A 27,869-nucleotide genomic window follows, 5' to 3' on the forward strand; every position below is an offset into this window, starting at 1 on the left:
GCTTTTGCACAGTGGTAGCTGCGTCGGATGTTCGTCTTCTGGGGAATGTTCGAAAGCCGGAGCATTTACTTCTGGGTTTTCAACGTTTGGAAGCCGAAATGTTCGGCAACGGAGCGGTTCAAGAACCGAGGTTTGACTGTACTGTGATAATGACACATGACAGACCTGTAACTCCTGTTTTATTATTGCTGTTATTTAATGTACTGTAATTTATCTATCTCCCGGACACCACACACACAGATCACCAGATCCTCTGACCATTGCAATGTTTGTTAGCCTAACTTACCTCACAGGTTGTTGCGGGGATAAAATGGGAAGAGGGAAGAAGCATGCATGTAACCTTCAGCTATTTGGAGGAAAGTGGAGATATACACATTAATAATAATAAAAATAAAAATAGTACATTGCATGTGGTTCTGGTCACCTCATCTCAAAAAGGATAGAGTGGACAAAGAAAGGTTGCAACATTTGAGACTTTTTTGTTTAGAGAAAAAGTGAGTAAGAGGTTACAAGATAGAGGTTTATTACATTATGCATAGAGCGGAGCATGGACGTAGCGAGAATTTATGTTTGGGGGGGGCAGAACCGAGCTACTTGTGAAGTCACTGGTCAGTTAGTTAAGTTTTTTTAATTTATGTGATGGGGGGCAGCTGCTCCACTGCCTATGCCCATGGAGTGGAGTAAGTGGACAAGAAAAAGTTTTTTCTCCCTCTCTCACAACACTAGAACTCTGGGAAATCCAATGAAGCTGACATTTGGAAGATTCAGGACAGATAAAGGGACTTCTTCAAGCAATGCATAGTTAAAAAAACTATGGAACTCACTTCCACAGGAGGCATGGATGCCATGAACCAAATGGCTTCAAGAGGTTTAGACAAATTCATGGGGGATAAGGTTATTGATACCCACTAGCCCAGATGCCTATGTTCTGCCTTGTGCTGGAATCCTGCCTGCAGGCTTCCCACAGGTTGGTCACTATGAGAACAGGATGCTGTCCTAGATGGGCCATTGGCCTGATCCAGCAGGTTCTGCCAATGTCCTGATGATTTCTATTTACAAATCATTATTTATAAAGTAAATATTTGTGATTATTTATAAAGTTGCATATAAATTAGCATCTTTTTCTGCAAATCTGCGCAAAAGCGGCCTGCTTTTTTTTTTTAATGTTTTTAAGTAAAGATTTAAAGGTACTGTATAAGGAGCCGCTGCGATCCTCAAAAACAGGATGCCTTCCCTAGCACGCGCTTCCAACGCTCCTCCCTGGCGACTCTGAAAGAAGCCCGACCTCTTCCGTCTGCTTCTCCCAAGATCCTCCCTTGCGGAGAAAGCGAGAGAGCGCGTCCTTTCTTGATTCTCCACCCCTTGGTCTCTTGGGAGTTGTAGTTCCTTGGATTCCCCTTACCCAGTTCCGTGGGCGAGAGACGGCGGCTGCTCGGACTCCAATTCCCAGCATGCACCCTTCCCCAAGGCTCCTTGCCCTCCTCCTTTCCCCGCTTCATGCCTGGCGGCGACTCCGCCTCTTGCCTGCTCCGAGATGGGGCGGGAAGAAGGGCGGGAAGGAGGCGGCTCCGTGTCATTCCTTCGGCGGCGGTAGCTGCGAACGGTGTCAAGCTGGCGGCGGGCGGTAAGGGCCTTCTTTTCTTAATCGGATTTGGATCAACCAACTTTTTTTTTGGGGGGGGGTTTAATATCCTCTATGGGGAGAGATAGGAATATATCCCCCTCCCCATGGAAAATAAGGCCTCTGTGGAGAAACTGTATGAACACCCCCCCCAAAGATGGGGCGGGGGAGCCTGGGTCCCCTAGGGATGAGGTGCCTCTGGAGCAGATTGCAAAGAGCCCCATATAGTGACCGGGACCATTTGTGGGGGAAATGAATGGAGCCCCGCTCCCTTTCCAGGGACAGTGGAAACTTACTTTGCTTCCCCAACCTGATGCTCTCAAGATGCATCGGACTACAACTTCCATCCGTCCCAGCAAGTGTGATCAATACTCATGGATAATGGGAGTTGTAGTACTAGATGCAAACTCTGCGGTAGAGCCAGAATGCCTCTGGAAGCTGAGTTGGGGGACTGGGGCATGGTAGCTTGTTTGGTAGAGCATGCGAGTCTTAATCTCAGGGACGTGGGTTCGAGTCCCATGTCGAGCGATTCCTGCATCGCAGGAGGTTGGGCTAGATGGCGGTCCCTTCCAACTCTACAATTCTGTGGTTCCTGTTGTTGTTGAACTTGTGTCAGCATGGTCAACGGTCAAGGATGATGGGAGTTGGAGTACAACAAAATCTAGAGAGCCACACTGCCCCATTGATTGAGGTTAATATGGGGAGAATGCAAACACGCCATTGGAAGGGGGTAGTTTGGGTTGCCCCTGTAGGGTTGGTATAAAATGTATAGAAGTATTTTTATAAGAATGCAGCGTCTAGACACAATTCTTCCTCTCTTGTCCCTCTGTGCACAACCTGAAGGTAGTGAGCCTTGCACAATTCTCTATTTTGAACTTTTAACCACACGTGTTTCTGAAGTTAGGCACCACTGTTTTCAGTCGGGCTCACTTCTAAGAAAAGTGTGAGCAGGATTTCTTCTGTGGAAGCTCAACCGAGATGGAGTATGGAAAGGAGGATCTTATTTTCAATGCTATTTCCTTGTCTTCCTTCATTAAATCACCCGTGTTTAGCATCTGCCTCAAACATGCATGCAATGCAGGGATGTTGTGCTTGGACAAGCCCCTCTTCCAGGTTTGACAGTATTTGGCAGGCAAATTCCCCGACCAGTATTTCAGCATATTTCTCAATTGTTCACTGCTCACGCTGCTGCCATGTTGGGCGAGATCACCGAGCCAGGTGGTGTGGCAATTTTACCTTTCACCAGACTCCTGAAGAAGGTTTCTGCAATGGCAACTTCTTCACGCACAAAGCACGAGTCTTAAACTGCTTCAGATACTGGAAGGGTTGCATTATCTTGTTTAAGCCTTTCCATTCATGCAGGCCCACATGGGGAGGATCTTCTCTGCCTCCCACTGCCATGGACGGAAGTTTGGTTGGTGGGTAAGTGGGAGAGGGCTTTCCCCACAGCGATGCCCTGAAAGCTGGAACTGGACATTTGCTGAGCTCCTTCCCTGATAACGTTTCAACTCCAGTTAAAAACGTTTATTTCAATGAGCCTCAGTGGAAGGGCTGCAGCTCAGTAGTAGAACACACACTTTCCATGCAGAACACCTTAGGACCAATCTCCAGTGGCATCTCTAGGTAGGGCTGGGAGAGACCCCTGCCTGAAACCCAGGACAGCTGCTGCTGGTCAGTGCAGACAGTCCTGAGCTAGATGGACCAATGGTCTGACTTGGCGTAAGGTAGCGTCCAGTGCACCTTTTAAAATATTTGGTTATGCTCACTCACAATGTTTATTATGCGGTTGCATTGGCTTTCTATATTTTTATGTGTTATAAGGGCATAAGAAGAGCCTGCTGGATCAGACCAGATGCCTGTGAGATGCTCACAAGCAGGACATGAGCGCAGCCACTCTCTGCCCGCCTGCAGTTCCCAGCAACAGGCATTCAGAGGCATAGAAAATGAATTCAGAGGCATAGAACATAGCCTTTGTGAGTGTTAGCCATCAATACTGCTGGGATAGCTCAGTTGGAAGAGCATGAGACTCTTAATCATGGGTTCAAGCCCCAAGTTGGGCAAAAAGATTCCTGCATTCAAAAGGGCTGGAGCAGATGACCCATGTGGTCCTCCTCTCCTCCATGAATTTGAACAATCCCCTTTTAAAGCCCTCTAAGCTGCTGACCATCGCTACCTCCTGTTGTTTTAAGCATAAGACCAATTATGGATGTATACTGCTACCAGGATCAGAGGCACGATGCCATCGAATACTGGTTGCTAAGATTGGGGAGAGTTGCTTTCTCGCTTGTAGGTTTGTGAGAAGCATCTGCTTGCCACATAGGACTTTGTTTTGGTCCAGCCTGAATGCTTCTGAAGCTCTTTCACCAGTTCCAAGTTGCCTTGGGTGCTGTTATGCCACTGGAAGGCACAATATCATTTAACGATCAATGACAGTAATTGAATTAAGGCGTTTGCTGCCACGAGGCGTAGCTAGCTGGCGGTTCTGTGGGCTCTGATGATATCAAAACAGGGGTTTGCACAACGACGTGGAACATGGGAAGCTGCCATATCCTGAGCCAGGCTATTTGTCCCTGTAGCCCAGTATTGTCTGCACTGACTGACAACAACTCCCCAGGGTTTCAGGTAGGGAGAGGACATTCTCACAACTACCTGGGTTTGAACCTGGCACTTTGTGCATGCAAGGGAGATGCTGTACCACTGAGCTGTGGTCCTTCTGTAGAGGTTTATTGAGGGCTATTGCCTGTGATGCCTAAATGGAACCTCCCTGTTTAGAGGCAGAATATCTGTAAATGCCAGTTGTGACTTGGGGAGGCGAGTGAAATGGTTGTTGCCTTAATGCTTTTCTTATGAGCTGAGTTTGCAGAAAGAGGGGTTCTGCTTTATTGAGGTGCTGGGAGGCCACAGAAGATGTGATGGGTTGTGCAGAGATACCACTTGCATAGGCCTCTGCTTCATGGAGCAGAGGAGATGGTGGAGAGGCTTCCCTTCCAGACAAGTGGCAACATCTGCTAAATGCAAAACAGGCGAGATTTCAAGGGAGCGGTTGAGGTTTCTGACTCACTGCAGGCAGCGGCTAGCTGGCAGAGCTCATGGTATGTGAGTGAATTGTATTCACGCCCCCCCCCCCCACTGGGTGTGTTCAGTGTTGCCTTTTTCCTTTCACGGAAGTTTTACGTTTCAGAGGAGTGTGGAAAACCCTCTTCCGAACTTGCGGCTTGCCAGAAGTCGCTTAGGGCATCTCTGACGAAGATATTTTAGCAGCAGCAGCAATCTTTGCAGGAGACATTTTAACTGGATTCTTCCCCCTGTTCCCTAGCTCCCCTGAAAATTGTCAAGCAGACACAGCCAATATGTTTGGACCCATAACCTGAAATGTTGCAGTGAATAAAGTCTAAGGGTGCGGATTTGAACTCGGGTCTCCCAAGTTCTTGTCTGATGTTCTGGTAACTACTACACAATATTAGCTTTATTTCTGCTGTTCTTGAGCAACCTTTCTTACCTGCTAGCAGCTGCAACAGCGCCAGTCCTTGCACACAGCTGCTCTAGGCAGCAACAGCCCACAGGGAAGGCCTAACAACAAATTCTGCATTATGCCACTTCTGATTATCTGGGGTTGGCAGCTTAGATCTGGAAATGAGCTTAATAAGTGTGTGTGTGTGTGTGTGTGTGTGTGTGTGTGTGTGGAACAATAGATGTATTATTGTCCTTATTAATTACATATATTCATCGATTTTTCAAAAGATGCCAAAAGTGTTTTACAAAAACAAACATTAAAACTAACATAAATATTATAACAAATTAACCTCAGAAGATGGAATCAGGAGGATGGCTTTAACAGTTTGGAGAACTGGGTCAAAATTAACCAAATGAATTTCAAAAGGGACAAATGTAAAGCTCTGCATTTAGGCAGGGATAATCAGATGCACAAATATAGGATGGGGGATACCTGGCTTGCCAGCAATACATGTGAAAAGCATCTAGGGTACACCACAAGCTTAGCATGAGTCAGCAGTGTGATGCAGCAGCAAAGTAAGCTAATGCAGTTCTAGGCTGCATCAACAAAGGTATAGGAACCAGATCTAGGGAACTTACAGAACCACTCCATGCTGCATGAGAAGACCGAGAGGTGATATGATACCTGAAAAGCTGCCACATGGATGATGGAGCAAGCATGTTTTCTGCTGTTTTGGAGTGTGGGACCCAAACCAATAGATTCAAATTGCAAGAAAGGAGATTCTAACTCAACATTAGCAAGAACTTTCTGACAACAAGAGCTGTTTGACAGTGGAACCAAGTCTCTTGGAAGGTAGTGGACTCTCCTTCATTGGAGGTTTTTAAAGAGAGGTTGGATGGCTGTCTGTCAGGGATTCTTGAGCTGTAATTCCAGCATAGCTGGGGGGTGGAATAGAAGCCCCTTGGGGCCCCTTCCTGCTCTATAATTCCATGATTCTCTAAGCCAAAATACTGACTGGTGATGTCTTTTTTATTTGCTTTATGAATGCCATTTTATTTACCTCAATGTTGTTTGCTGCCGTAATATTTTTTCCTTAATGTTGGCTGGGTAGAAATATTTTTTATTTTTTATTTGCAAATAAATAAAAAATAGAAGTTCCCCTGTGTTTAATTTCCTCCTAGCCTGTGCTGTTGCAGTGCTAAGAGCAGGTGGCCTATTGAATTACTTGGGCAGGAAAACAGAGGTTTTAAAGGTGATGTTAATTTAATTGGCCTATTTTTCAACCAGGCAGATAAGAAGATCAGAGAGGAGGTTGCTGTGGTCCTAACTCGACAGCTTGCAAACTGCTGAGTTCAGGGGAGAAAGAAAAAGGCTGCTTTTCGCGTAGCAAAAGCGTTTCATTGTGGGGAACCTCAGGTTGAGTTGCCCATGTGGCCCTCCAGACCCCTCTTTCTGGCCCTCTCCTGAGGAGGGGGAAAGGAGGGTTAGAAAGGATAGAAACCTGAGTGAAATAATGGTTCCTCCTTGGAACTCGGCCTAGTGAGCCCTTTGTTGCCGTGGAGACCGGATTGTTATGATCTCCTTGGGCCAGAGAGGATGGGTTTTGTCCTCTAGAAGCCCTGCTTCCTTTTAGCCTCCTCTTGCCCTCGTTGGTTTGAAAGCTCATGAAAGCCCGGAAGAAGAAGAAGCCAGGCTCGCAACAGAAGCCGCGGCCCTCGAGGAGCTGCCCCAGTTTGCTGGATGCCACCCCCAGGCGGCCCATAATATCTCGCAGAGTCTGCCCGCACAGGTGGGCTCCTCTGACCCGGCCTCGCGGGGCAGTGAGTGGTCCCGGCCGGCGAGAGCCATGGAGCTGTGAACCCTCGCCTCAGGAAGTGCCTCTCCGGGATCGGTTCGGCTCCGTGCACATGGATGGTGAGAAGCCAACGAGTGGGGCTCCTGTTTGCTGCACTAATAATGCACAGGTCGATCTGTGGGGCATCCGGTGTGTATGCATGTGGGGTTTCTAGCATGCCAGAATTTCAGTAGTCCTGGCAAGAGTATTCCATCTGTGCCACTTAATACCAAGGTAGAAACACAAACACACATACACATGGGTGTATCTCTCTCTGTATCTGTGCATATATTACATTTATTTTGACATTTAAATCCTACCTTTCCTGTGAGGAGCTCAAGGTGGCCTAGATGGTTCTTCTCCCCATTTTATCTTCCCAGCAACTCTGTGAGGTTGGTTGGTTCGTTCTTTCTTTCTCTTTCTTTTTCTTCCTTTCTCTTCCTTTCTCTCTCTCTCTCTCTCTCTCTCTCTCTCGGTGGCCTAGATGGTTCTTTTCCCCATTTTATCTCCACAACAACTCTGTGAGGTTATATTTCTCTCTCTCTGTGTATGTGTGTGTTTGAATCTTAATCGATCCAGGACTGGAGTGAGATACTTGTGTGTCTCCTGTCACTTGTTGATGGACTACAGCTCCCATCATCCCTGACCATTGGCTATGCTTGCTAGGGCTCATGGGAGTTGGAGTCTAGGGCTAGGCGATATCAGGTTTTCGTGATGTATCACCAGCTAAACATCGCAATAAGGTGATACATCACGATCTTGAAAATGATGGAGCATCATCCACCGGCCCTGCGAGGCACCAGGGTGAAGCTGCTACCACCATGCCCTCCACTGCCAGCGCCCAGTGAAGGAAGAAAGGAGGCGGCCTGCCTGCTTGGCCAGAGAAGAAAGTTAAGACGCCAGCCGGCTGACAAGCCCCACCTGTAATATACCTCTGAGTCCAAACACTGTTGTGATCTGGCCCTCAAACTGGTCCTGGACAATGTATTGATACATCGCCCAGGCCAGTTGGAGTCCACGAACATCTGGAGGGCCATGTGTTTTTCACCCCTGCCCTAGACTGATTGAGGTCATAGAATCATAGAATTGTAAAGCTGGAAGGGACCCAAGGGTCATCTAGTCCAACCCCCTGGAACGCAGGAATCTTAACTGAAGCATCTAGTACAGATGGCCATCCAACCTCAGCCAAATATGTTAGATCTGATCTTCAGCTTAACAAAACTGAAAAGAGTATGCTTGGTTAATTTTACTCCTGCGTGATTCTCATTATCTTTTCCCCCCGTGACAAAAATTACTTGAGCTCAAATAACTAGATTATTGTGGGTGGGGGAATCAATGTGCACTTCATGTGGTTTAAATGCTATATGGAATCAAAGATTTCCTTGGAAGCTGTTATGGCTGAAATACTTGTTAATGTCCTGAGACATGACAATTCAACGGCACAAATCGTTTTAACCTTATTTACATGCAAAGGTAAAAAAGCACTAGAAACTGCTGACATCCTAATCTTAGCATATCCAAAGAGTTGTGTGTTTATACCAGGGGTAGGCAACCTAAGGCCTGTGGGCTGGATGCGGCCCAATTGCCTTCTCAATCCGGCCCGCAGACAGTCTGGGAATCAGCGTATTTTTACATGAGTAGAATGTGTCCTTTTATTTAAAATGCATCTCTGGGTTATTTATGGGGCATGGGAATCCGTTCATTCTCCCCCCCCCCCCAAAAAAAATATAGTCCGGCCCACCACATGGTCTGAGGGACGGTGGACTGAAAAAGGTTGCTGACCCCTGGTTTATACCATACCGTACAATTAAAGCACATGGAATCTTGGGAACTGTGGTTTGTTACGGTGTGCTGGGAATTGTAGTTCGATGAGGGATAAACTACAGTTCCTAGGATTCTTTGGGGGAAGCCATGACTGTTCAAGTACTATAAACGTGCTTTAAATGTATGGGGTGGGCAGGCCTTGCTAGCCTGGCTGTTGTTGTTGTTGTGTGTTGACACCCAGCCCCCTTTCTCTCCTTTGTACAGCTGGGGATGCCATGGGGGGAACAAAGCCGGGCCCAGTGCAGATTGTGCTGGTGCACAAAGACCAGCACTCCTTTGAGCTGGACGAGAAGGCGCTGAGTCGTGTCCTCTTGGCTGATGCTATCCGGGACCTCGATGTGGTGGTGGTGTCCGTGGCCGGTGCCTTCCGCAAAGGCAAATCCTTCCTCTTGGACTTTCTGCTGCGTTATATGTACACACAGGTGAGCCATCCCCCTGTTCACTGGTTCATTGTCTGTTGCTATTGTTAAAGGTCCTTTATTAATTTACAAAGCCCAGAACGACCTAGGGCCAGTGTACCTCAGGGAACACCTGAATGAACCCTTACAGCCCATCTCAGTCCTCGAGATCATTTACAGGAGTGTTGTTGACTGTTCTCCAAATTGATGAGGGTCATTTAACAAGGAATCAAGCCTTTAGTGTCACCAGCTCAATCCTGTGGAATAATCTGCCAGCAGAGATTCAGCAGGTGCCTTCTGTGCCAACTTTTAAATGCCTGCTGAAAACTTTCCTAATCCCTCAGGCTTATGCAGGCAATTAAGAATGCATCTTTCCGCAATACATAGCTGATTTCCGATTTTGACTTTTGATATGATTTTTATTGTGTGGTTTTATGTACAATTGTTGTACACTGCCTTGATTTTTTTTTTTAAAAAATGAATAGCAGTATTATAAATATTTTTTATAAATAAACAAATAAACATTATTTAAAACAATGCACCTGGTGCTTAAGAGAGAATTTTCACAAGTAAAACAAAATGGACACAAGGCTCCTATTTGCAAAGAGCCTACATTCTGTTCATCTTCAGTCCCCAAACTTTCGGTAGAACCATGGAATCTGGTTTTGTTTTGGCTTTTTTGCATCATGATATCAGACCACGTTTTGATTCTGGTTTGTTTTATTTAGCTAGAGATAGAATCAGCCATGGTTCTGCAGGTTTGTAATATGACTGGAAGCCTTTGTCAATACTGAAAGCGGGACCTATTATTCTCTTACAGGGGACACGTGGGAGCCTGATGGCTCATTCTTGTTGTACTACGGTTTCCTTATTTGTGCTGTTTCCCTGTTGTTCCGCAGAAAGAAGGGGGCAGCACCAATTGGCTGGGTGACAAGGATGAACCCCTGACAGGCTTTTCCTGGCGCGGTGGATCTGACCCGGACACCACAGGCATCCAAATCTGGAGCGAAGTTTTCATTGTGGAGAAACCAAGTGGAAAGAAGGTACGGGGGCAGTTGAGAAGGAGTTGGAATTTGATTAAAACAGAAAGCGAAAACATTTCTTCACCTCTCCATGGCCACAGTAGGAAACCTCAGCACTGAGGGTCAAATGTGGTCCTCTGCTGTGTTCTGGTCTGTTGCCGGAACCCATGGTGAAGGAGGCACAGTTGGTTGAAGGTTTCTGCACCATGGACAGCTCCAAGTGAGCAACTTTCTCCAGCAATGGCCCTCCTGCAGACTGCCTCCTCCAAGCTCCACCCCCTTGGGAGAACGTCAGAACCTTAAAGGACTAACCCTGTGGTCTGAAGATGGGTGCTCCTCCTTCATGCCATCTCCTCTCTCCTGGTGCACTTCTGACACTGCAGGACTGCTGATGTGCAGTGGGAAATGTCTGGCTTTTTTTCTGGCTCAGGAGAAGGTGTCTGCGAGGGTCCAGGCTCTTTCCTTATAGCAGTTTTAGAAATTATCCAGACTGTTTTCACACAATAGTACCCCATCCTGTAGAATTCCATCAGTTATATTTTAGCTCCACAATCAGAATTTCAGAAACAAAAATGATTTTTCTGTGCAGCCTGAGCAGTGCCTTAAAGGCCCTAATGGTCTGGGAAGTGTCTCTGGGAGCTCTTGCCCCATCACTTCAGACCCCATTCTCTCCCTAACTTCCACAGCCAGCTCTGAGCCCAGACCCAGCTCCCCATCTGGTACCCCTGCAGCCTCTGACTCTGTGCCTATTTCACGACACCCTCCAGTCCTTGCTGTCAGGTCCTCTGGACTCCTCCCCAGGCCACACTGCTTCCCCAGCCACCCCCACCCTTAAAAAAATAATAATCCAGCGAGGACTGAGTATGTTCAGAGACCACAGAATGTCAGGGGGTGGGGAGAGTGGAAAACTGTGGGGTGGAGGGAGCACTGGAGCATCTCTTGAGCCTGATGCTCTCACCTGTGCTTCCAGGTGGCGGTCGTGCTGATGGACACCCAGGGAGCTTTTGACAGCCAGTCAACAGTCAAGGACTGTGCCACCATCTTTGCTCTCAGCACCATGACGAGTTCTGTTCAGGTGAGTGTCTCCTGTTTTTTGGTTGTCGTTTGAATAAGGTGTGGCAAGGGTTTTCGCCATGGGCGTGTGATGGGACTCAAGCCTCCTCATCGATTGGAGGGGAAGGCGGCTACAATCAAGACACGAAAGCCAAAGCTGGGTTGTTTCTGGGAAGGCAGTCTGTGTCGCTAGGCTTCTCCTGGCCTTGGAAGTGTGTGTGTGTGTGTGTGTTTGTGTGTGTGTATAAGCGTGTGTGTGTAAGTAAATATATACAGTGGTACATCGAGTTACAAACACCTCAGGTTACAAACGCTTCAGGTTACAAACTCCGCTAACCTGGAAGAGTTACCTCGACTTGAGAACTTTGCCCCAGGATGAGAACGGAAATCGTGCGCCAGTGGCGCAGTGGCAGCAAGAGGCCGCATTAGTGAAAGCACGCCTCTAGTTAAGAACAGTTTCAGGTTAAGAACAGACCTTCGGAATGAATTAAGTTCGTAACGAGAGGTACCACTGTATATTCAATTAGGAGTCTGAGCTTGGGAGCCTTTTGAAGACCTGAGAGCGCTATATTTAATTATGTATATTTAAATCCCATCCCAGAAGGTGAAAGCTGGCAAAACAGAACAAGATCTAAAAACTCGGTGGAATTTTGTCCTGTTGTTTCCCTATTCATCCCTGGGCCCTGAAGAAAGCCTGGTCCAAGGTTTCCCAAACTTGGGTCTTCAGCTGTTTTTAGACTACAACACCCATCATCCCTAGGTACCAGGACTAGTGGTCAGGGATGATAGGAGCTGTAGTTCAAAAATGGCTGGAGACCCACGTTTGGGAAGCCCTGGGCTAGTCTAAGTGATGTAGGAATATAGGCTGCCTTATGCTGAGTGAGGCCATTGGCTGACTGTTGCCTCCACTGACCGAGAAGCAGCTGTCCTGAGTTTCAGCCGGGGGTCTCTTCCAGCCCTCCCTGGAGATGCCAGGGATTGAGGCTGGGACCTTCTGCCAGATTAAATCGGTTAAGGCAATCTTTAATGAGCCCTAAGAGTCTTTATTGCAACAGGCTAAGGCAGCTGCCCTTCTGGATTTTTTTCACCATTGCAGCTATCCCTTTTCCCCTTTTTAGATCTACAACTTGTCTCAGAACATTCAGGAAGATGATCTGCAGCAGCTACAGGTAGGTGATAAGAAAAACAAGAAAAACATTTCCCCTTACAATGCTCATGGTGCTGTGCAGAACACAAAAGGGGATACAGTTGTTGTGGTGGTGGTGGTTGCTATAATTCCTATTTATTTATACTTACTGCTTGATGCCAGGATAGGCTTCTAAGTGGTTTCCAAGTAGAACAAGCTCTAGTCCTGCTTGCAGGTTACTGTGATGATAAACTGGTCGGCCACTGTGAGAACAGGATGCTGGTCTGATCCAGCAGAGCTCTTTCTGTGTTCTTTATACTTTCTGAGCTCAAGCCGTGAGAGACCCGGAGTCAGGGGCACACCTGTTGCTGCCATTCCCTTATCAGGGGTTCTCAAAGGGAGTGTGGCAGGAGAGAATGGCAAGCGTGGCAGGAAGGTTCAAGGACCGTCAAAGAAACACTTAAACATTTCAGTGTAGTGTAGTATGGTATAGTCCAGGGGTCGGCAACCCGCGGCTCCGGAGCCGCATGCGGCTCTTTTACACCTTTGCTGCGGCTCCGCAGATCCTCGGGGACCCTGAGCAGAAAAGCAGAAGTGCCAGAAAGAGGAGGGGGATGGAGCTGGGCAGCCGAGCCGGGCAAAGCAAGGCGGCGGTGGCAGCGGAGCTCGAGAGGCGGCGGCTGCTGGGATGGAGGAGGAGGCGGCGGCGGCGGCTGGAGAAGGGCTGCTGCTGCTTCTGCCACCGGAGGGAAGTTCTGCCAGACGGCTTCATGGCTCATAGCTTCCCCCGCCCACCCAGGCCACGCTCTCCTCAGCCCCGCGCGCGAGGCACCTGAGGTGAGGGAGAGAGAGCGCGTTCGCTCGAGGGAAATGGCGGGGCGGGGTTTTTTTGTGTGTGTGTGTGTGAGGGGTGGCAGTGGTGCTTCGGGATCCTTTTCCGTGCCTTGCTTCTGAGTGGCTGCCGAGTTGAGGGAGAGCACCTGAGGTGAACCACAAAATGGGCCTGCCCTCCCTGTCAGGGAGGAAGGGGTGAATTACGTCAGTGACGAGGAGGGGGTCCAGAGGTAGCCAGCAGGTGCCGTGATGCAGCATATCGGCCTCAGAGAGAGGCGGGGGGAGCACGAGAGCAATTACAGAGGGAGGGGGGGCTGTTAGGCACCAAAATCCTGCATGCGGATTTTGTTCTCTTGTGCCTATGCAATTCCTGCCCTTCTCCCTTCCCCCTCGAGATTTGCTGCAGAGACAAGCAAATGAAGAAGAAAGGGAAGAGTATTAGCTGACATGTCCCCGGATCCCATGGAAAGCACCACAGATTCCTTTGCTTATTTTAAGTTGGCTTCAAACCTGTAATTGTGTAGGTGTATGTATGTATACATATACACACATAAATATTCATATCTCTTCCCTCTCACCCAGTTTCTCTGGCACTGGTTTATAAATGCTGCTATGTAGAAATGATGAGAAAGTTGCACCAGCAGAAGGAATGGATATGTGCTGTTAGTAAAAAGAGAGGGAGTTGAACTGCAGGGAGGGACAGACACTATTCTATGTATTAATTTTTATAATGCCCTCTATGCACATGGTGCTTTGCAAAAAATGGATATGAGAGGTACCATACCCCTCTTTGCTATCTGAAATAGACTCAGGGAAAAGAGAGAGAATGGGGGAAGGGGAAGAATGTGTGGTTATTTACATTTGGCTTGTTTTGCGGCTCCCAGTTTTCTTTTTCCTTCGGAAACGGGTCCAAGTGGCTCTTTTTGTCTTAAAGGTTGCAGAACTATGGTATAGTCCCAGTATAGGATAGTACTGTATCAAATAAATTTTATTTATTTGCAGAATATGGATATATTTTCAAAATGAGAGCGGGAGCATCGAGTGATATTGGTGTTGTTTCTTTTTGTTTTCCAATGCATTTCTTATCAGTAGAAAATTTGGTGTGGTGCAAGCAGTTTCTTTTTCTGAGAGTGTGGCCTGGGTAAAAATTTTTTTGAGAACCGCTGCTTTAGATCTTGAAACAAAATTCAGCATGTTTTTGATTTCCTTTTGTAGCTCTTTACAGAGTATGGACGCCTGGCCATGGACGAGAGCTTCCTCAAACCATTCCAGGTATGCATCTGAACAGATGGGGCTGGGCCAGGAGGTGGGAGACACACATACAGTCTTGGCTGGTGGGCCCTCACTTCCCGCAGTCCAGGCACACCCCAGATTTGCAGAGTCTGCAGATTTGTTACTCCACTGTACGGAAGCTTGATGCAGATATCAAGGGTCAGTGGGGAGAAATGGGCAGAAGGGTGGTTTTTCCAAATCCCCGCTCAATGACAAAGCTTATTGGGTGACCTTGGAGCACTCACAGTCCTTCAGCCTAACCTTCCTCACAGGGTGTTCTGAGGATTTTTTTCCCCAGGCCTGGGTTGGGGAAAGGGCAATGCTCTGAGCTGCTTGCAAGGAACCGTGGAGTGCAATGAGAGGTGGATCAGTTTTGTAGAACTGAACTGAGTGGTGAAATTGGATTTTCTGTTTGTATATATTTAGAGTTGAGTCACTCTCACTTGCCTGACATATTTCCGGTCCCCTCCAAACATCCTTTTTATGGTGCATTCATGGTTGGTTGTGTTCATGATGGTATCTGGGCAGTTTGATGCGGTCCTGCTTTCAATCCTTTGGGTTTGCAGAAAATTCTAGGTGGACGTATTGCTTCATTTCCCATTGGTGCCTGCCCTATTAGGTAAAGAGACCCCTGACCATTAGGTCCAGTCGTGGCCGACTCTGGGGTTGCAGCGCTCATCTCGCTTTATTGGCCGAGGGAGCCGGCGTACAGCTTCCTGGTCATGTGGCCAGCATGACTAAGCCGCTTCTGGCGAACCAGAGCAGCGCAAGGAAGCGCCGTTTACCTTCCTGCCGGAGTGGTACCTATTTATCTACTTGCACTTTGACGTGCTTTCGAGCTGCTAGGTTGGCAGGAGCAGGGACCAAGCAATGGGAGCTCACCTCGTCACGGGGATTCGAACCGCCGACCTTCCGATCGGCAAGTCCTAGGCTCTGTGGTTTAACCCACAGTGCCACCCGCGTCCCACCTGCCCTATTACTTCCCTGTAACTTTTCATACCGCAAATGTCCCAGGGTGGGTGGTGGTTGTTTTTTTTACCCACCTTCATTGCATTGCACTGCAAGGCATGTAGACAGCCAAACCAGGATGAATGCTCCTTGTTGTTAAACTGCCAACCCCGCTAAACAAATCAGAAGGAATGCTCTATAAAGATACTGTCACATGGCCTCTTCAGGCATCCTTTCTATGGCACATTCGTGATGGTTTTTGCTTCTGATGGTGTCGGGGTGGTTATGTGCAAAGAATGCCTCCCTCCAGACAGCGGTAACACTGGGGAAGCCTCGCTGAACACCTATTAAAATGGAACAATGCGTGGATGGCCCAGTATAAAACCCATCATGAAAGCACTATTACTGCATCAATGATACGTTGCAGAATACAGTGGTACCTCGAGTTACAGACGCTTCAGGTTACAGACTCCGCTAACCCAGAAATAGTACCTCAGGTTAAGAACTTTGCTTCAGGATGAGAACAGAAATAGCACTGTGGTAGCAGGAGGCCCCATTAGCTAAAATGGTACCTCAGGTTAAGAACAGTTTCAGGTTAAGAATGGACCTCCAGAACGAATTAAGTTCTTAACCTGAGATACCACTGTACTGTACATCCTTCCCCAAAATAAAACCCCCGCCAGTCGGCGGGGGGGGGGAGGCTTCCCATTTCATTCAGGGGAAGCAGAGCTTGCTCCCATGGAGGGAGGTCTGTTTCTCTCAAGTCCTATTCATGAGCTTCTCATTGGGGCATTTGGCTGTTCTTTGCATGAAACAGGATGCTGGACTATAGATGGACAGTGTCCTCACCCCTGGTTTACTGGGTTAGGTTCTCAAGGGGCTCTCCCAGCTACACCTGCCAGCCTGTCTTCTAGAACTGAGCCAAGCCTACTCAGGAGATCTGTTTTTGAGGCCCTTTCTCAGTCCTCCTGCCTCTCTCACCCCATGCAGACCCTGATGTTCCTGGTCCGTGACTGGAGCTTCCCATATGAGTACCACTACGGCCTGGAGGGTGGCATGCGTTTCTTGGACAAGCGTTTGCAGGTAAACTAACAAACCCCAAAGCAATTGAACCCGTTGGAGGAGACCTGGCGGAGAGGAGGTCGCCATGGCATGGAATTACAGTGGTGCCCCGCAAGACGAATGCCTCGCAAGACGGAAAACCCGCTAGACGAAAGGGTTTTCCGTTTTGGAGGTGCTTTGCAAAACGAATTTGCTATGGGCTTGCTTCGCAAGACGAGAATGTCTTGCGAGTTCCTGCGGGGGTTTTTTCCTCCCCCCCCCCTTTTCCCAAGCCGCTAAGTCGCTTAACAGCTGATCCGCTAAGCCGCTTATCAGCTGATCCGCTAAGCCGCTAATAGCGCTAAGCCGCTAATGGGCTTGCTTCGCAAGACAAAAAAACCTGCAAGACGAAGAGACTCGCAGAACGGATTCTTTTCATCTTGCGAGGCACCACTGTATTAGAGAAAGTAACTACAGGACTAGAACCTTCGCTGAGTTTTTATTTTTAATGAAAGTTGACAAACCCAAGGATACTACCACGTTGCAGCATGCAAGCATCCTTCTTCTTCTTCCATTGTTCTTAACTTGAAATTCTTTTTGTGTATTCTCTCGTCGTTTAAAAAAAAAGAAAAGTGTGAGATGACTTGTGGTCCTTCCCACCACTAGGTGAAATCTCACCAGCACGAGGAGATCCAGCATGTCCGGAAACACATCCATTCCTGCTTCACCAACGTCAACTGTTTCCTCCTGCCCCATCCAGGCCTCAAAGTGGCCACCAGTCCGAATTTTGATGGGCGTCTGAAAGGTATGGGCCCCGTGTTGTCCAAAGGCAAACTCAACAAACCAGGATTAGAAACTCTGCTTTGTTCCCGGTTTGCAGGGCGTGGAGGCAGCAGGTGAAAAGGCAAAACTGTGATCTGGTGGGTGGGCATTGTTGTGCACGAGCCCGAGGGATCTGAAGGATGTGTTCATGTACCACCAAACCATGGTTTGGTGCGACTAGCCCTTATGTTGTCCCACAAACCAATGGCTAAGCTTCCTTAACCATGGTTTGGTGTGATGCAATGTTCCGGAGGTACCCAAGGGAGTGCTTGTATGTGCTTTTGTGGAGGGGAATATTTTATATATACAGTGGTACCTCAGGTTACATACGCTTCAGGTTACACACGCTTCAGGTTACAGACTCTGCTAACCCAGAAATAGTGCTTTAGGTTAAGAACTTTGCTTCAGGATGAGAAATTGTGCTCTGGCGGCGTGGCAGCAGCAGGAGGCCCCATTAGCTAAAGTGGTGCTTCAGGTTAAGAACAGTTTCAGGTTAAGTACGGACCTCTGGAACGAATTAAGTACTTAACCTGAGGTATCACTGTATATGTAACTTTCCAACAAGGCTATTGAAATTCTGTGGCCTGTATGCCAATTGACTTGCTCTCTCAAATTTGCATAACTGATTTTGCACACTTCCTTACTTTGCATAATTGTTTTGACTTCCACTAGTTTGCTTTGGGGCTCAGTTCAAGACACTTGCTTTGACCTTTAAAAGCCCTAAAGCGTTTAGGACCGGAATATCTCCAGAATTGTTTTTGCCCATATGAATGTCTCGGAGGTTCTGCTTTCAAGGTTCAGGTCTTTCCACTTATCTGAGATAAGCCACAGGGGGTACCTGGGAGAAAAAGTCTCCTGGTCTGTATTTAGACAACCTCCAGAGAGAAATGTGCTTGATTTTAATTAACTGGGTTTTTGGAGGATTCTCATTTGATTATTCTGCTTTCATTTTTAAATAGCTCAATTTTTCCTGCAATTGGTGGTCATTTTAGGTTTTTATCATGTTGATCTTTTTGTGTCATGTGCTTTTGTTTTGTTTTTGTTTTAAAAACCCCAGTATATTTATCTGAAATAATTGTGATTGTCATTGTCAAGGAACTGTATTGCTTTCCAAATCAGCTGCTTCCCTGGCTTTGAACACAAATTTTCAAGAATGGATTTGCCATCAGAATCTCTGTGGAGAGGATACTTGAACTGATGATCCATAAATAAATATTGATTGTGTACTGTGTGCTGTACTGTGTGCTGTATATGTGTGCCACTGGACAAGTTACTGTAGTTATATATAGTTCTGGTATAATAATAATAATAATAATAATAATAATAATAATAATAATAATAATAATAATTAATTTATTTATACCCCGCCTATCTGGCTGGGCTTCCCCAGCCACTCTGGCTGGCTTCCAGCCAAATATTAAAATACAGTGGTACCTCAGGTTACATACGCTTCAGGTTATATACGCTTCAGGTTACAGACTCCGCTAATCCATAAATAGTACCTAGGGTTAAGAACTTTGCTTCAAAATGAGAACAGAAATCGTGCTCTGGCGGCGCGGCGGCAGCAGGAGGCCCCATTAGCTAAAGTGGTGCTTCAGGTTAAGAACAGTTTCAGGTTAAGAACAGACCTCCAGAACGAATTAAGTACTTAACCCAAGGTACCACTGTACAGTAATATTTACATGAAAACCAATAGAAATTATTGGGAGGTCGAGAGAAAAAGAATAGCTTTGGCATCATGAGGACTAGAATTGTCAATCTTTTTTTTAAAAAAAGAAAGTTGATTTGCTCAGCTGCCTTTTGTGTACCTAGTGCTGTGTTTGGTGTGTTTTTTATGTGGAATCGCAGAATTCCAGCTATCCGCCAATGAGAGCAATTTCCTTCAATTCTCTTCTACCCCCGGTCTATCTCTTTTCCCGCAGACATTGCAGATGAGTTTAAAGAACAGCTGCAGAAGCTCATTCCGTTTGTGCTGGATCCCAGCCAGCTCTTGGAGAAGGAGATCAACGGTTCCAAAGTGACCTGTCGGGGCTTGCTGGAGTACTTCAGGGTATGCTTCGTTTCTCTCTCTTTCCCCCCTTTAAGGCAACATCCCTTTGTGCCTTGGGATGTTGCGGGACCCCATCAGCTCCAGCCCACTCTGTGGTGCAGCCGCATTTGGAATTCTGTATACGGTTCTGGTCGCCTCACCTCAAAAAGGAGTTGGAAAAGGTTCAGAAAAGGGCAGCCAGAATGGAACAACTCCCCTATGAGGAAAGGTTCCAGCGTTTGGGACTTTTTAGTTTAGAGCAAAGGCAGGTGAGAGGTAACATGTCCGAAGTTTGTCAAATGATGCACGGCACATTTAAACGCTAGAACTCGTGAGCATCCAGTGAAGCTGAATGTTAATCTTAATTCAGGACAGGTAAATGAAAGGACTTCTTCACACAGTGCGTAGTTAAACTGTGGAACTCCCTGCCACAGGAGGCAGTGATGGTCACCATCTAGGACGACTTTAAATGAGGATGAGAGAAATTCATGAAGAGAAAGGACTAGCAATGGCTACTAGCCATGATGGCTATGCTCTGCCTCTGCAGTTGGATTTGAGGTCTGAGCATGCTCCTGGGGCATAGAATGTTGACTGCCTGTTGATGGAAAGAAATAGAAAGCCAGAGGGGAAATGGAATGGAGTATCCTGGGAGAGGGCACGACTGGCTAGATCGCTGAGCAGGATCACTCTACAATGCAACATTTTGTTGTAGGTGTCGCTTGTTTCTGGCAGCTAGTACTTTTACCACCTAAGACTCTCTTGTTTTATTCTTAAATTACTGTATTGAATTGTTACTAGACATTCCAATGGAAGAACAAAATAAGTTTGCCAGTCCCAGCTATAATAACTTTTCAGAGGTTGTATCGCAAATGTATCTGCTAAGGCTGATAGGTTTCTTTTTCTCAGTGCCTTTGGTCAGAAGACTGTCTACCCATTCCTAAGCATCCAAACAGAGGATCCGGCCATTTGAAGGAGGATAGAAATATAGTCCCAGCAACAAAGCTAGAATTCACTATTAACTGCTCCATTTGGAAATATCCTCTGTTTAAGTGACTCAGACAGATTAAACACCACTCCTTCTCTGTTTGATAGCAGTTTCACTGGCACCGGGTATTCTAACATCCTCCCGTGACTCCTTAGCAGCCTCCTGTAATTCCAGCTTCAAGATTCAGTCTACTCTTTTGGATCTCAGTTTGTTTGTTAACTAATTGGTGTTGGTATTCTTGTTACTGGCAAATGACTGTAGCTGAACACTGTTGACCTTACCTCCCTCCAGGCTTATATCAAGATCTACCAGGGGGAAGACCTGCCTCATCCCAAGTCCATGTTGCTGGTGAGCTTTGCCTGGGGTAGTAAGATACAGTCAGTGTAGACACTGCTGAGCTAGGTGGACCATTGCATCTGTGGGAAGAAGGGCCCATTGCTTCCTTTTTAAGAGGAAGGCCCTGGCTCACTGGGAGAGCACATGCTCAGAATGCAGAAGGTCCCAGGTTCGATTCCCAGCGTCTCCGGGTAGAGCTGGGAATAACGCCTCCTCTTTGGAACCCTGGAGAGCCACTGCTAGGCATTAGCAATCTAAATGGATCCAATGAGTCTCACTCAGCAGAAGGCAGTTTCCTATGTTATTTCAGGGCTCGATAGATCCAGAGGGGCAAGCTGGGTAGAAGGCAGCTACACGAAGCATGCCAAGGGGAAAAACCTGTTCAGAGGTTTTGCGTGGAGCTCAGGTGCCATGCTTTCCACTGCCTCCCTCCGCTCCGCATGCCCCCTGCGGTCTTAAGCGCCTCCCTGTTTGTGATGGGTGCTAGATCGGCTGTCCCACAGCACTTGCTGACGCCAGTGTTTGAAATTCATCAGACGCGTTTTGCACCTGGCTATCGGTTAAAGATGCCCAGGCACTAGGAGGTGCATGCCTGGGGATCCTTGGGTCTTGCCTGTTGTCACACACTGACAACACATTCTGTAGAATTCTATCCATGGTATTTTTTTCAGCACCACCAGAACGAATTTCAGGAACCCAAAACTTGTATTGAAAAATATGACTTGAAAACTGTTTGGCCCTCAAATGGTAACTAAACATTCTGTTTTGGTGACTGCAACCTAGGTTTAAGGAGCCATTTGGCATCCAGCTTATATATCTGAGTTTCTCACACTGACTGGCGCTGGTGCCAGGGCAAGTGGGTACTTTGCAGCCTGGGATGTAGAACTCACCTGCAAACAACTCAGCTTTTCTTCACCCTTTTTTTTAAAAAAGCAATGGAGTTTCTGGTTCTTATGATTGCAAAGGCATGTTTGCTGAGCATGTACCCCAGTTTGGGGGGAGGGCATAAGATTTCAGAAGTGAGGGAAATGCCTTGTTGGGGGGGTGGAGGGGGGCACAGGCGGTGGAACTGATTACATCCCTGTGTTCATTTTACGATCTTTGCTCTCAGGCTACTGCTGAAGCCAACAACCTGGCTGCTGTTGCTTCGGCCAAGGACATGTATTACACCAATATGGAGAAGGTGAGAACGGAGTTGGGGTTGGGGCAATAAAACGGCAAGAAATGCACATTTTAAAGTGATGACACAGAACAGTTAGAGAAGCTCCTCTTTAAACATTGCTCTGAACTGAAACTGTTGAGACCAACAGGCCCAAAGAACATAAGTGCAACCAAGACAGCCCATCAAGTTTATGAGGTAGTGGGTATTCACGTCTGATATTTCCTCCCCAAGGTGGGGCACAATGACACTCTCTCCACAAATGGAACTCGCTTATCTCACCAGTTCCAAGCTATAGTCTGACCTCTGATGGGGCAGCTTCCTAGGACTGAGTTAAAAAGGATGCTTATAGCCAGTGGAGGTTGGTCTATTAGGGTGAATAGGGCACTGCCCCATCTATTTTAGTCCACATTCAGCCAACGTCCACCTTGCCTTCCTTCCTACTTGCAACCAGTCCAGGATGTGGCAGCTCCTGTTAAGTTTTCTCCTCCTTAGTTCAATGATGCCCTTGCAGAATTCAGCAGCGAACAGGATGGCGAGATGCTAGAGTGAGTTGGTGCTGGCTGCCGTTGGCTCTGGCGCCGCCTACTGTCAGTCTCCTTGCCTTCCACCCAGTGAGCAGTAGCCAGCGTTGTTCTTAGCCTGCTTTGGAAGGTTGGCAGTGTTAACACCTTTATCCCCTGTCCTGCCCCCCAGCTGTGTGGCGGCGACAAGCCGTACGTCGCGCCGGATCTCCTGGAGGAGAAGCACCGCGTGCAGAGTGCCATGGCCTTGAAGCACTTCCAGACCATCAAAAAGATGGGGGGCAAGGAGTTCAGCCAGCGCTACGAGGAGGAGCTGGTGAGGGAGATGAACAGCATCTATGAGGACCTCTGCAAGCACAACCAGAGCAAGAACATCTTCAACACGTTCCGGACGCCTGCCGCCATCTTCAGCCTCATCATCTCCCTCTACATGGGCTCCAACTTCTCAAACTACATCGGCCTCGGCTTTGTTGCCCAGCTCTGCACCTTTCTCGTAGGCATCCTCCTCCTCTGCCTCCTGGCCTGGGGCTACATCCGCTACTCAGGCCAGTACCGCGAGCTGGGCGTCATCATCGACACTACGGCCGAGTACCTGCTAGAAAGGGTGAGTGGCGGCCTACAAAGCACCAGGTGGATTAACTGTGGAAGCCCGAGGAGATAGCCCCACATGGACCTGCGCTTCCATGTGTCGTATTCTGTATCGCATGGCATGCTCTGGATCCCAGTTGCTGGGAAACACAGGCGGGGAGAGTAATGTTAGGCCTGTCTCCTGCCTGTGAACTTCCCAGAGGTTTCTGGATGGCCACTGTGCAAACAGGATGGTGGACTGGATAGGCCAGTGGCCTGATGCAGCAGGACTGTTCTTATGTTACTAACATAATAATAATATTTCTCTGCCGCCCATCGGACTGGGTTGCCGCAGCCACTCTGGGCAGCTCTCAACAAAATACAGTGGTGCCCCGCAAGACGAATGCCTCGCAAGACGGAAAACCCGCAAGACGAAAGGGTTTTCCGTCTGCAGAGGCGCTTCGCAGGATGAATTTCCCTATGGGCTTGCTTCGCAAGACGAAAAATGACGAAAATTTTTGATATTTTTTTTTTGCTCCAAAACCCCTTATTTTGAATCGCTAAGCTGCTAAAAGCAATTTAGCAGCAAAACCGCTAATCCCCCACCCCTTAAAAAGCCGTTTTTAGCCCTTAAATCACCAATAGCGCTAATAGCGCTACTCCGTCAATGGGCTTGCTTCGCAAGACGAAAAAACCGCAAGACGAAAAGACCCGCGGAACGGATTCTTTTCGTCTTGCGAGGCACCACTGTATTAAAATCACAATAAAGCATCAGATATTAAAAACTTCTCCATACGGGGCTGCCTTCGAGTGTCTTCTAAAAGTCAAATAGTTGTTAATTTCTTTGACATCTGATGGGAGGTGGGGAAGAGGAGACCTGTACAAAAGTGGGATCTAGCTCTCAGTTCTGTTTTTTGCAGCACCTGCTTCATGTGTAGACCTGGCCTCAAATAAATATGAAAAGAAAAAAATGGGGGAGGGAGGAGCAGGAATCTCAGTTCCTCAGAAGGCGTTTGTGTGACTGAATGCCACCTGTTACATCTTTTGACAATTCAATGTTTTGAATGTTATTCCTGCATCGAAGGGGGCTGGACCCCATGATCCAACCCCGTGATTGTGTGACCTAACCATTCTCCTCTCTCCCCAGGCCACCAACCGTACAAACAGCTCCACTCAGGTTGCGGAAACAAGCAGCTCGCCGTCGTCCTCCAGGCCGCCGTCCTCTAGGCCGAGACCCGAGGATAAGAAAAGCAAGTGAGGTCTTAGCAGGAAAGAGAAAGCTACAAACTCGTGGCCAAAGCGACTGTCTCGCTGCAGCCAGCAAACCCGGGAATCGCTTGCAGGGCTTCTAGAGAGCAACTCAGCCTCTGGTTCCGGATATTATTTGCTCCCTTCACATTTAATATTTCTTTCTTTTTTAAAAAAGGAACTGCTTCCCTTGCTACCCTCCCTTTTAATTTTTGTGCACTTTAAAAGAAAAATCAGCTTTAACGTTCTGTACCAGTTCGTGCCTTGCCTGGGAGCTTTGGGGGGACGACCCCCCCCCAAACATCAGGTGCTGATCTTGTTCCTTCCACTACCCCCTTCTTATCTCTTTCTGCATATTCTTCTTGGGGATGGGAGGCAGCGGTTATCTCCCTCCCCAAAAGAACCAGCTGCACCACTACCGGCAGCAAAACCTCCAGTGCTTCAGCTCATTGCAGCCATCTTGCTGGCGGGGCTCCTCCTTTGGGCATCCTTTGCCCCAAAGTGGAAGATGCGGATTTTGTGGCCTGTGCCAGGGCCAATCCGAAGCAAGCAACCTGTGCCTTTGTGACGCTGAACAAGCACCCTTGTGCCTGTGGCAGCGAAGGGACCCCTCCCTTAGTCCTGCTGTTGCCTTAGAAAACAGTATCGGTAGGCTTCTTTCAGGGAAGAACTGATTTATTTAGCATCCTGCAGGCCCAGTTCCGATCCTGCTTTTGCTCTTGCGCAGCCGCGATGCGTTGTGAGGGCTGGGGGACCGAGTGTGTCCCTATGCCAGGCTCCCGGCAGGCGTCTCTGTGGGAACAAATCAGCTGTGTGAGCAGCCGAATATCCGTGGCAATGCTGAATCCTCTGTTCAGAGGGTTGCATCCAATGCTAGTCCTACTCAGGATAGACCCGCAAGACATGACTCACTCATTTATTTCAGTAGGTCTACTCTTGAGTGGGAGTAGTAGGCTGCAACTCTCTGTGTACCGTAGAAGCTGGGGATAGCCACCAATGGTGCCTGCCAGATGTTGATGGACTACAACTCCCATAATCCCTGGCCATTTTTCTTGCTGCCTTGGGCTGATGCTGGTTGTACTTCTGTGATATCCGTACCCTGTTGGCTGCACTTGCTCTCGGCAGCGATCTGGGAATGTGCCTAGATCAGCAACCTGCGACCCATCAAGCCAAACAGCCATGGGTGACAGCCTCTTATTGGGTGGGGGGGCAGGTTGCCTGTTTGGCACTTCGAAAAAAAAGTGTGCGTGTGTGTCAAGATGCAATCTCCAGTCTGTGGGCTGGGTCAGGCTTGGTTGGACACAGATTGTGCAAGTCTGCTCTGGATATTGACCTGTGAGTCAGGTGAAATTTATTCCAAGAAGGCTGGGAGCAGGCCTAGGAGATCCATCGCCTGGACTGCGGAAAGGAGGATTAACCAAGGGGGCTCACAGTTTTAAAGTCTTATTTGAGGGTTTGGGGGGGGGAGCAGACTCCCATTCTGCACAGTGCTCCAAACAAAGCCCTTAACCCCACTAGCCTTCTCTCCCCACAAACAACGCCTGCCCCACTGTGTGACCGTTCGAAAGTTCAGGTGTGCTTGGATGCCAGAAATGTCAGGTCAGAGGGTCTGGTTCTTGTTTCGGTTCCAGTGTCTCTTCCCTGATTCCTGTGCCACACCCAAAAAATAATTATTATTCTGCTCAAGGCTCTTAGTTACTCCCACCTCACATTCCTGGTTTCCTCCTTTCCGCGCAGGTTTTAATAGCTTTATAAGGCCAGGGGTGGGGGCTCCCTTCTCGGCCTTGCCTTTTGCTGCTTTGCTGTCCCCTTTCCCCTTTGCAGCTGGAATAATATCCTGATCAAAAAGCACAAGACACTGACAGCTTCTAGGCCCACTGCATTGCGGAGGGGGAAACTGGCACCACACGGCTTAATATTCATTTCTGCTCTGCTTCTTGGGGTGGCCTCCCTTGTGTGGTCCCACTGACCTTTCCATTCCATAGCTTGCTTGTGTTTTGGGTAAACCAGGTGTGAGGAAACTTTGACGCTCCCATCATCCCTGGCTATTGACCGTGCTTGCAGGGGCTGATGGGAGCTGTAGTTCAGCCACAAGGGTTCCCCCATACCTGTGGGACAGCTTTTCACGGTGCCCCTTTCCCAACGGCACATGTTTCGTGTTAATGGTTTACAGCGTGTATATGTGCGCACACACCGGGCGGGAGCTGAAACATTTTCCCAAGGCTGTGATGGCAGTGAAGTCATCTGAGCGACTTTAGCTAGAGCTCCAGGTGGCTGTAACATTCCACTTGTTCTATTGCTCGTCGACGGGTAACTTAACTCTTTCTCACTTGCGTATAGGGGCACATTTGCACGATAACCTGGTTGCGGGGAAGGGATGCATGAGTCGTTCTTGGCCTCATTGCTTGTAACCTTTTGAAGAAATGGAGTGTGGGCAACCTGTTTGCACCGGTGTCTTTTTGAAGGGTTACGCCAGGAGCACAGAACAAGACGGTGCAACTCCTGTTATCCGCTTTCTGCAACCAGGCAATGAGTAGTGTCAGCCTGCATTTAAATCTCCCTCCTCGCACACTCTTTCCCCCTCTGTCTTGGATGTGTTGTATAACAAGGGGGTGCCCCTCTCTGTGTTGCCGCGTACCAGTTGAAATTGGCTTGCAGCTCAGATTGGTTAGCAAAGGAAGAAGCTCTTTTTGGCTCCCTTTGGAGCACACAGGTTCTAGACAGAAGGGAGGGGAGTGTTAAGTTCAAATCGGGGACCTGCTACTCCCCTGCCCCAAGAAATAATTCTGTTGATAACTGCCCATGTTATGTGCTCATACAGCCAGGTTGCGTGATCATTCCTTTCTCTTGTTGAGAGCACTTCCTTGCCTCCTCGTCTTAAGAACTCCCTCTGTGAGCTTGTTAGTCATTGTATTAGAACTTTCAGCCGGGGACCAACGCTGTGGGGGAGGGAATGTAGATGCCAAATCATATTTATAAAGCGCAAAAAAGAATTGCATTCCACTTTGCAGCTGCAAAAATAAAGACCAAGATACTGAAACTGTGTTGTTTTGATGTGTGTTTGTTCCTCCCTCCCCATGTGTACACACACATACACACACACACTAATGTGAGTTGAATGGATGGTGTGCACAACAACCGGCCATTATGCACATTCACCAGGCCTCATGGACAGTATACATAATCTGTCCGTGGGGAGGGAATTGTGCATAATCTCCATCAAACCTTGGGGAATGTGCACATCTTGAGTGCATTTTGAACATTCTCTGGGCAATATGCACATTCTCTGGTCAGTCTGCATAGTCACCCAGGAAACATGCCCATGATTTCTATCTCCAGTAGCATGCAATCTACCTACAATATACCCTCCCACTGATCATCCATGGTTCGAACCAGATTCCTACTTGCTAAACTACAGCAACTCTGCAACATCAAGAATTCCCAAATCTGGGTTTGCTCTTTTTTTCTACACCCAGTTTGCAGTGTGTGTCCTTCCAGAGGTCCTCTTTAAATATACATATAAATACACTGGCAGCTGCGTTGTGTCAGGTGAGGCCGTTTGCCCAGCCTCCTCAGGATTGTCTGACTTTGACTTCAGCAGAGAATGCCCTCTTCTATCACTTGTGGCCTCATCCTCTTAGGAACTGAACCTGGGACCTTCTGCATGCAAATCAGGTACTCTGCACTGGGCTCCAGGAGTAACACATCATTTTGCATTTTAATTCCTGTTCAGTTCTCTCTGTGCCACAACTTACGTAGCCAAAACAGCAGC

At 47.9% G+C, this 27,869-nt stretch overlaps 1 protein-coding gene and 1 long non-coding RNA gene across 4 annotated transcripts in view; one reads left to right on the forward strand and one right to left on the reverse strand.

The window, feature by feature from the left end:
- ATL3 (atlastin GTPase 3) lies at positions 1-27,137 on the forward strand. Of its 3 annotated transcripts, none has more exons than XM_083418776.1 (13): positions 1-130; positions 8,938-9,155; positions 10,031-10,174; positions 11,124-11,228; positions 12,325-12,375; positions 14,382-14,438; positions 16,377-16,469; positions 17,094-17,232; positions 19,172-19,299; positions 20,555-20,611; positions 21,711-21,782; positions 22,455-22,886; positions 23,997-27,137. In XM_083418776.1, exons 1-13 carry the CDS (start codon positions 28-30, stop codon positions 24,105-24,107), a joined length of 1,710 nt encoding a protein of 569 aa, XP_083274902.1. In that variant the 5' UTR covers positions 1-27; the 3' UTR covers positions 24,108-27,137. The 3 variants fall into 3 exon arrangements, with proteins under 3 accessions (XP_083274902.1, XP_083274901.1, XP_083274900.1); XM_083418775.1 differs by lacking the exon at positions 1-130 and adding an exon at positions 1,447-1,624; XM_083418774.1 differs by lacking the exon at positions 1-130 and adding an exon at positions 6,368-6,989.
- The window catches only part of LOC310667114, a 196,342-nt gene that overhangs the window by 91,724 nt on the left and 76,749 nt on the right, over positions 1-27,869 (reverse strand). The window lies entirely within an intron of this gene.

This window comes from Podarcis tiliguerta, assembly GCF_965153285.1.
Source record: "Podarcis tiliguerta genome assembly, chromosome: 16".
Classification (NCBI taxonomy): domain Eukaryota; kingdom Metazoa; phylum Chordata; class Lepidosauria; order Squamata; family Lacertidae; genus Podarcis; species Podarcis tiliguerta.

Bases quoted from the DNA above. Each gene is read 5' to 3' on its own strand.
- ATL3 (XM_083418774.1), top strand. From the start codon at position 6,740: ATGAAAGCCCGGAAGAAGAAGAAGCCAGGCTCGCAACAGAAGCCGCGG. The intron at 11,229-12,324 runs GTGAGTGTCTCC...TCCCCTTTTTAG, and splicing joins CCATGACGAGTTCTGTTCAG to ATCTACAACTTGTCTCAGAA. The intron at 19,300-20,554 runs GTATGCTTCGTT...ACCTCCCTCCAG, and splicing joins GCTTGCTGGAGTACTTCAGG to GCTTATATCAAGATCTACCA.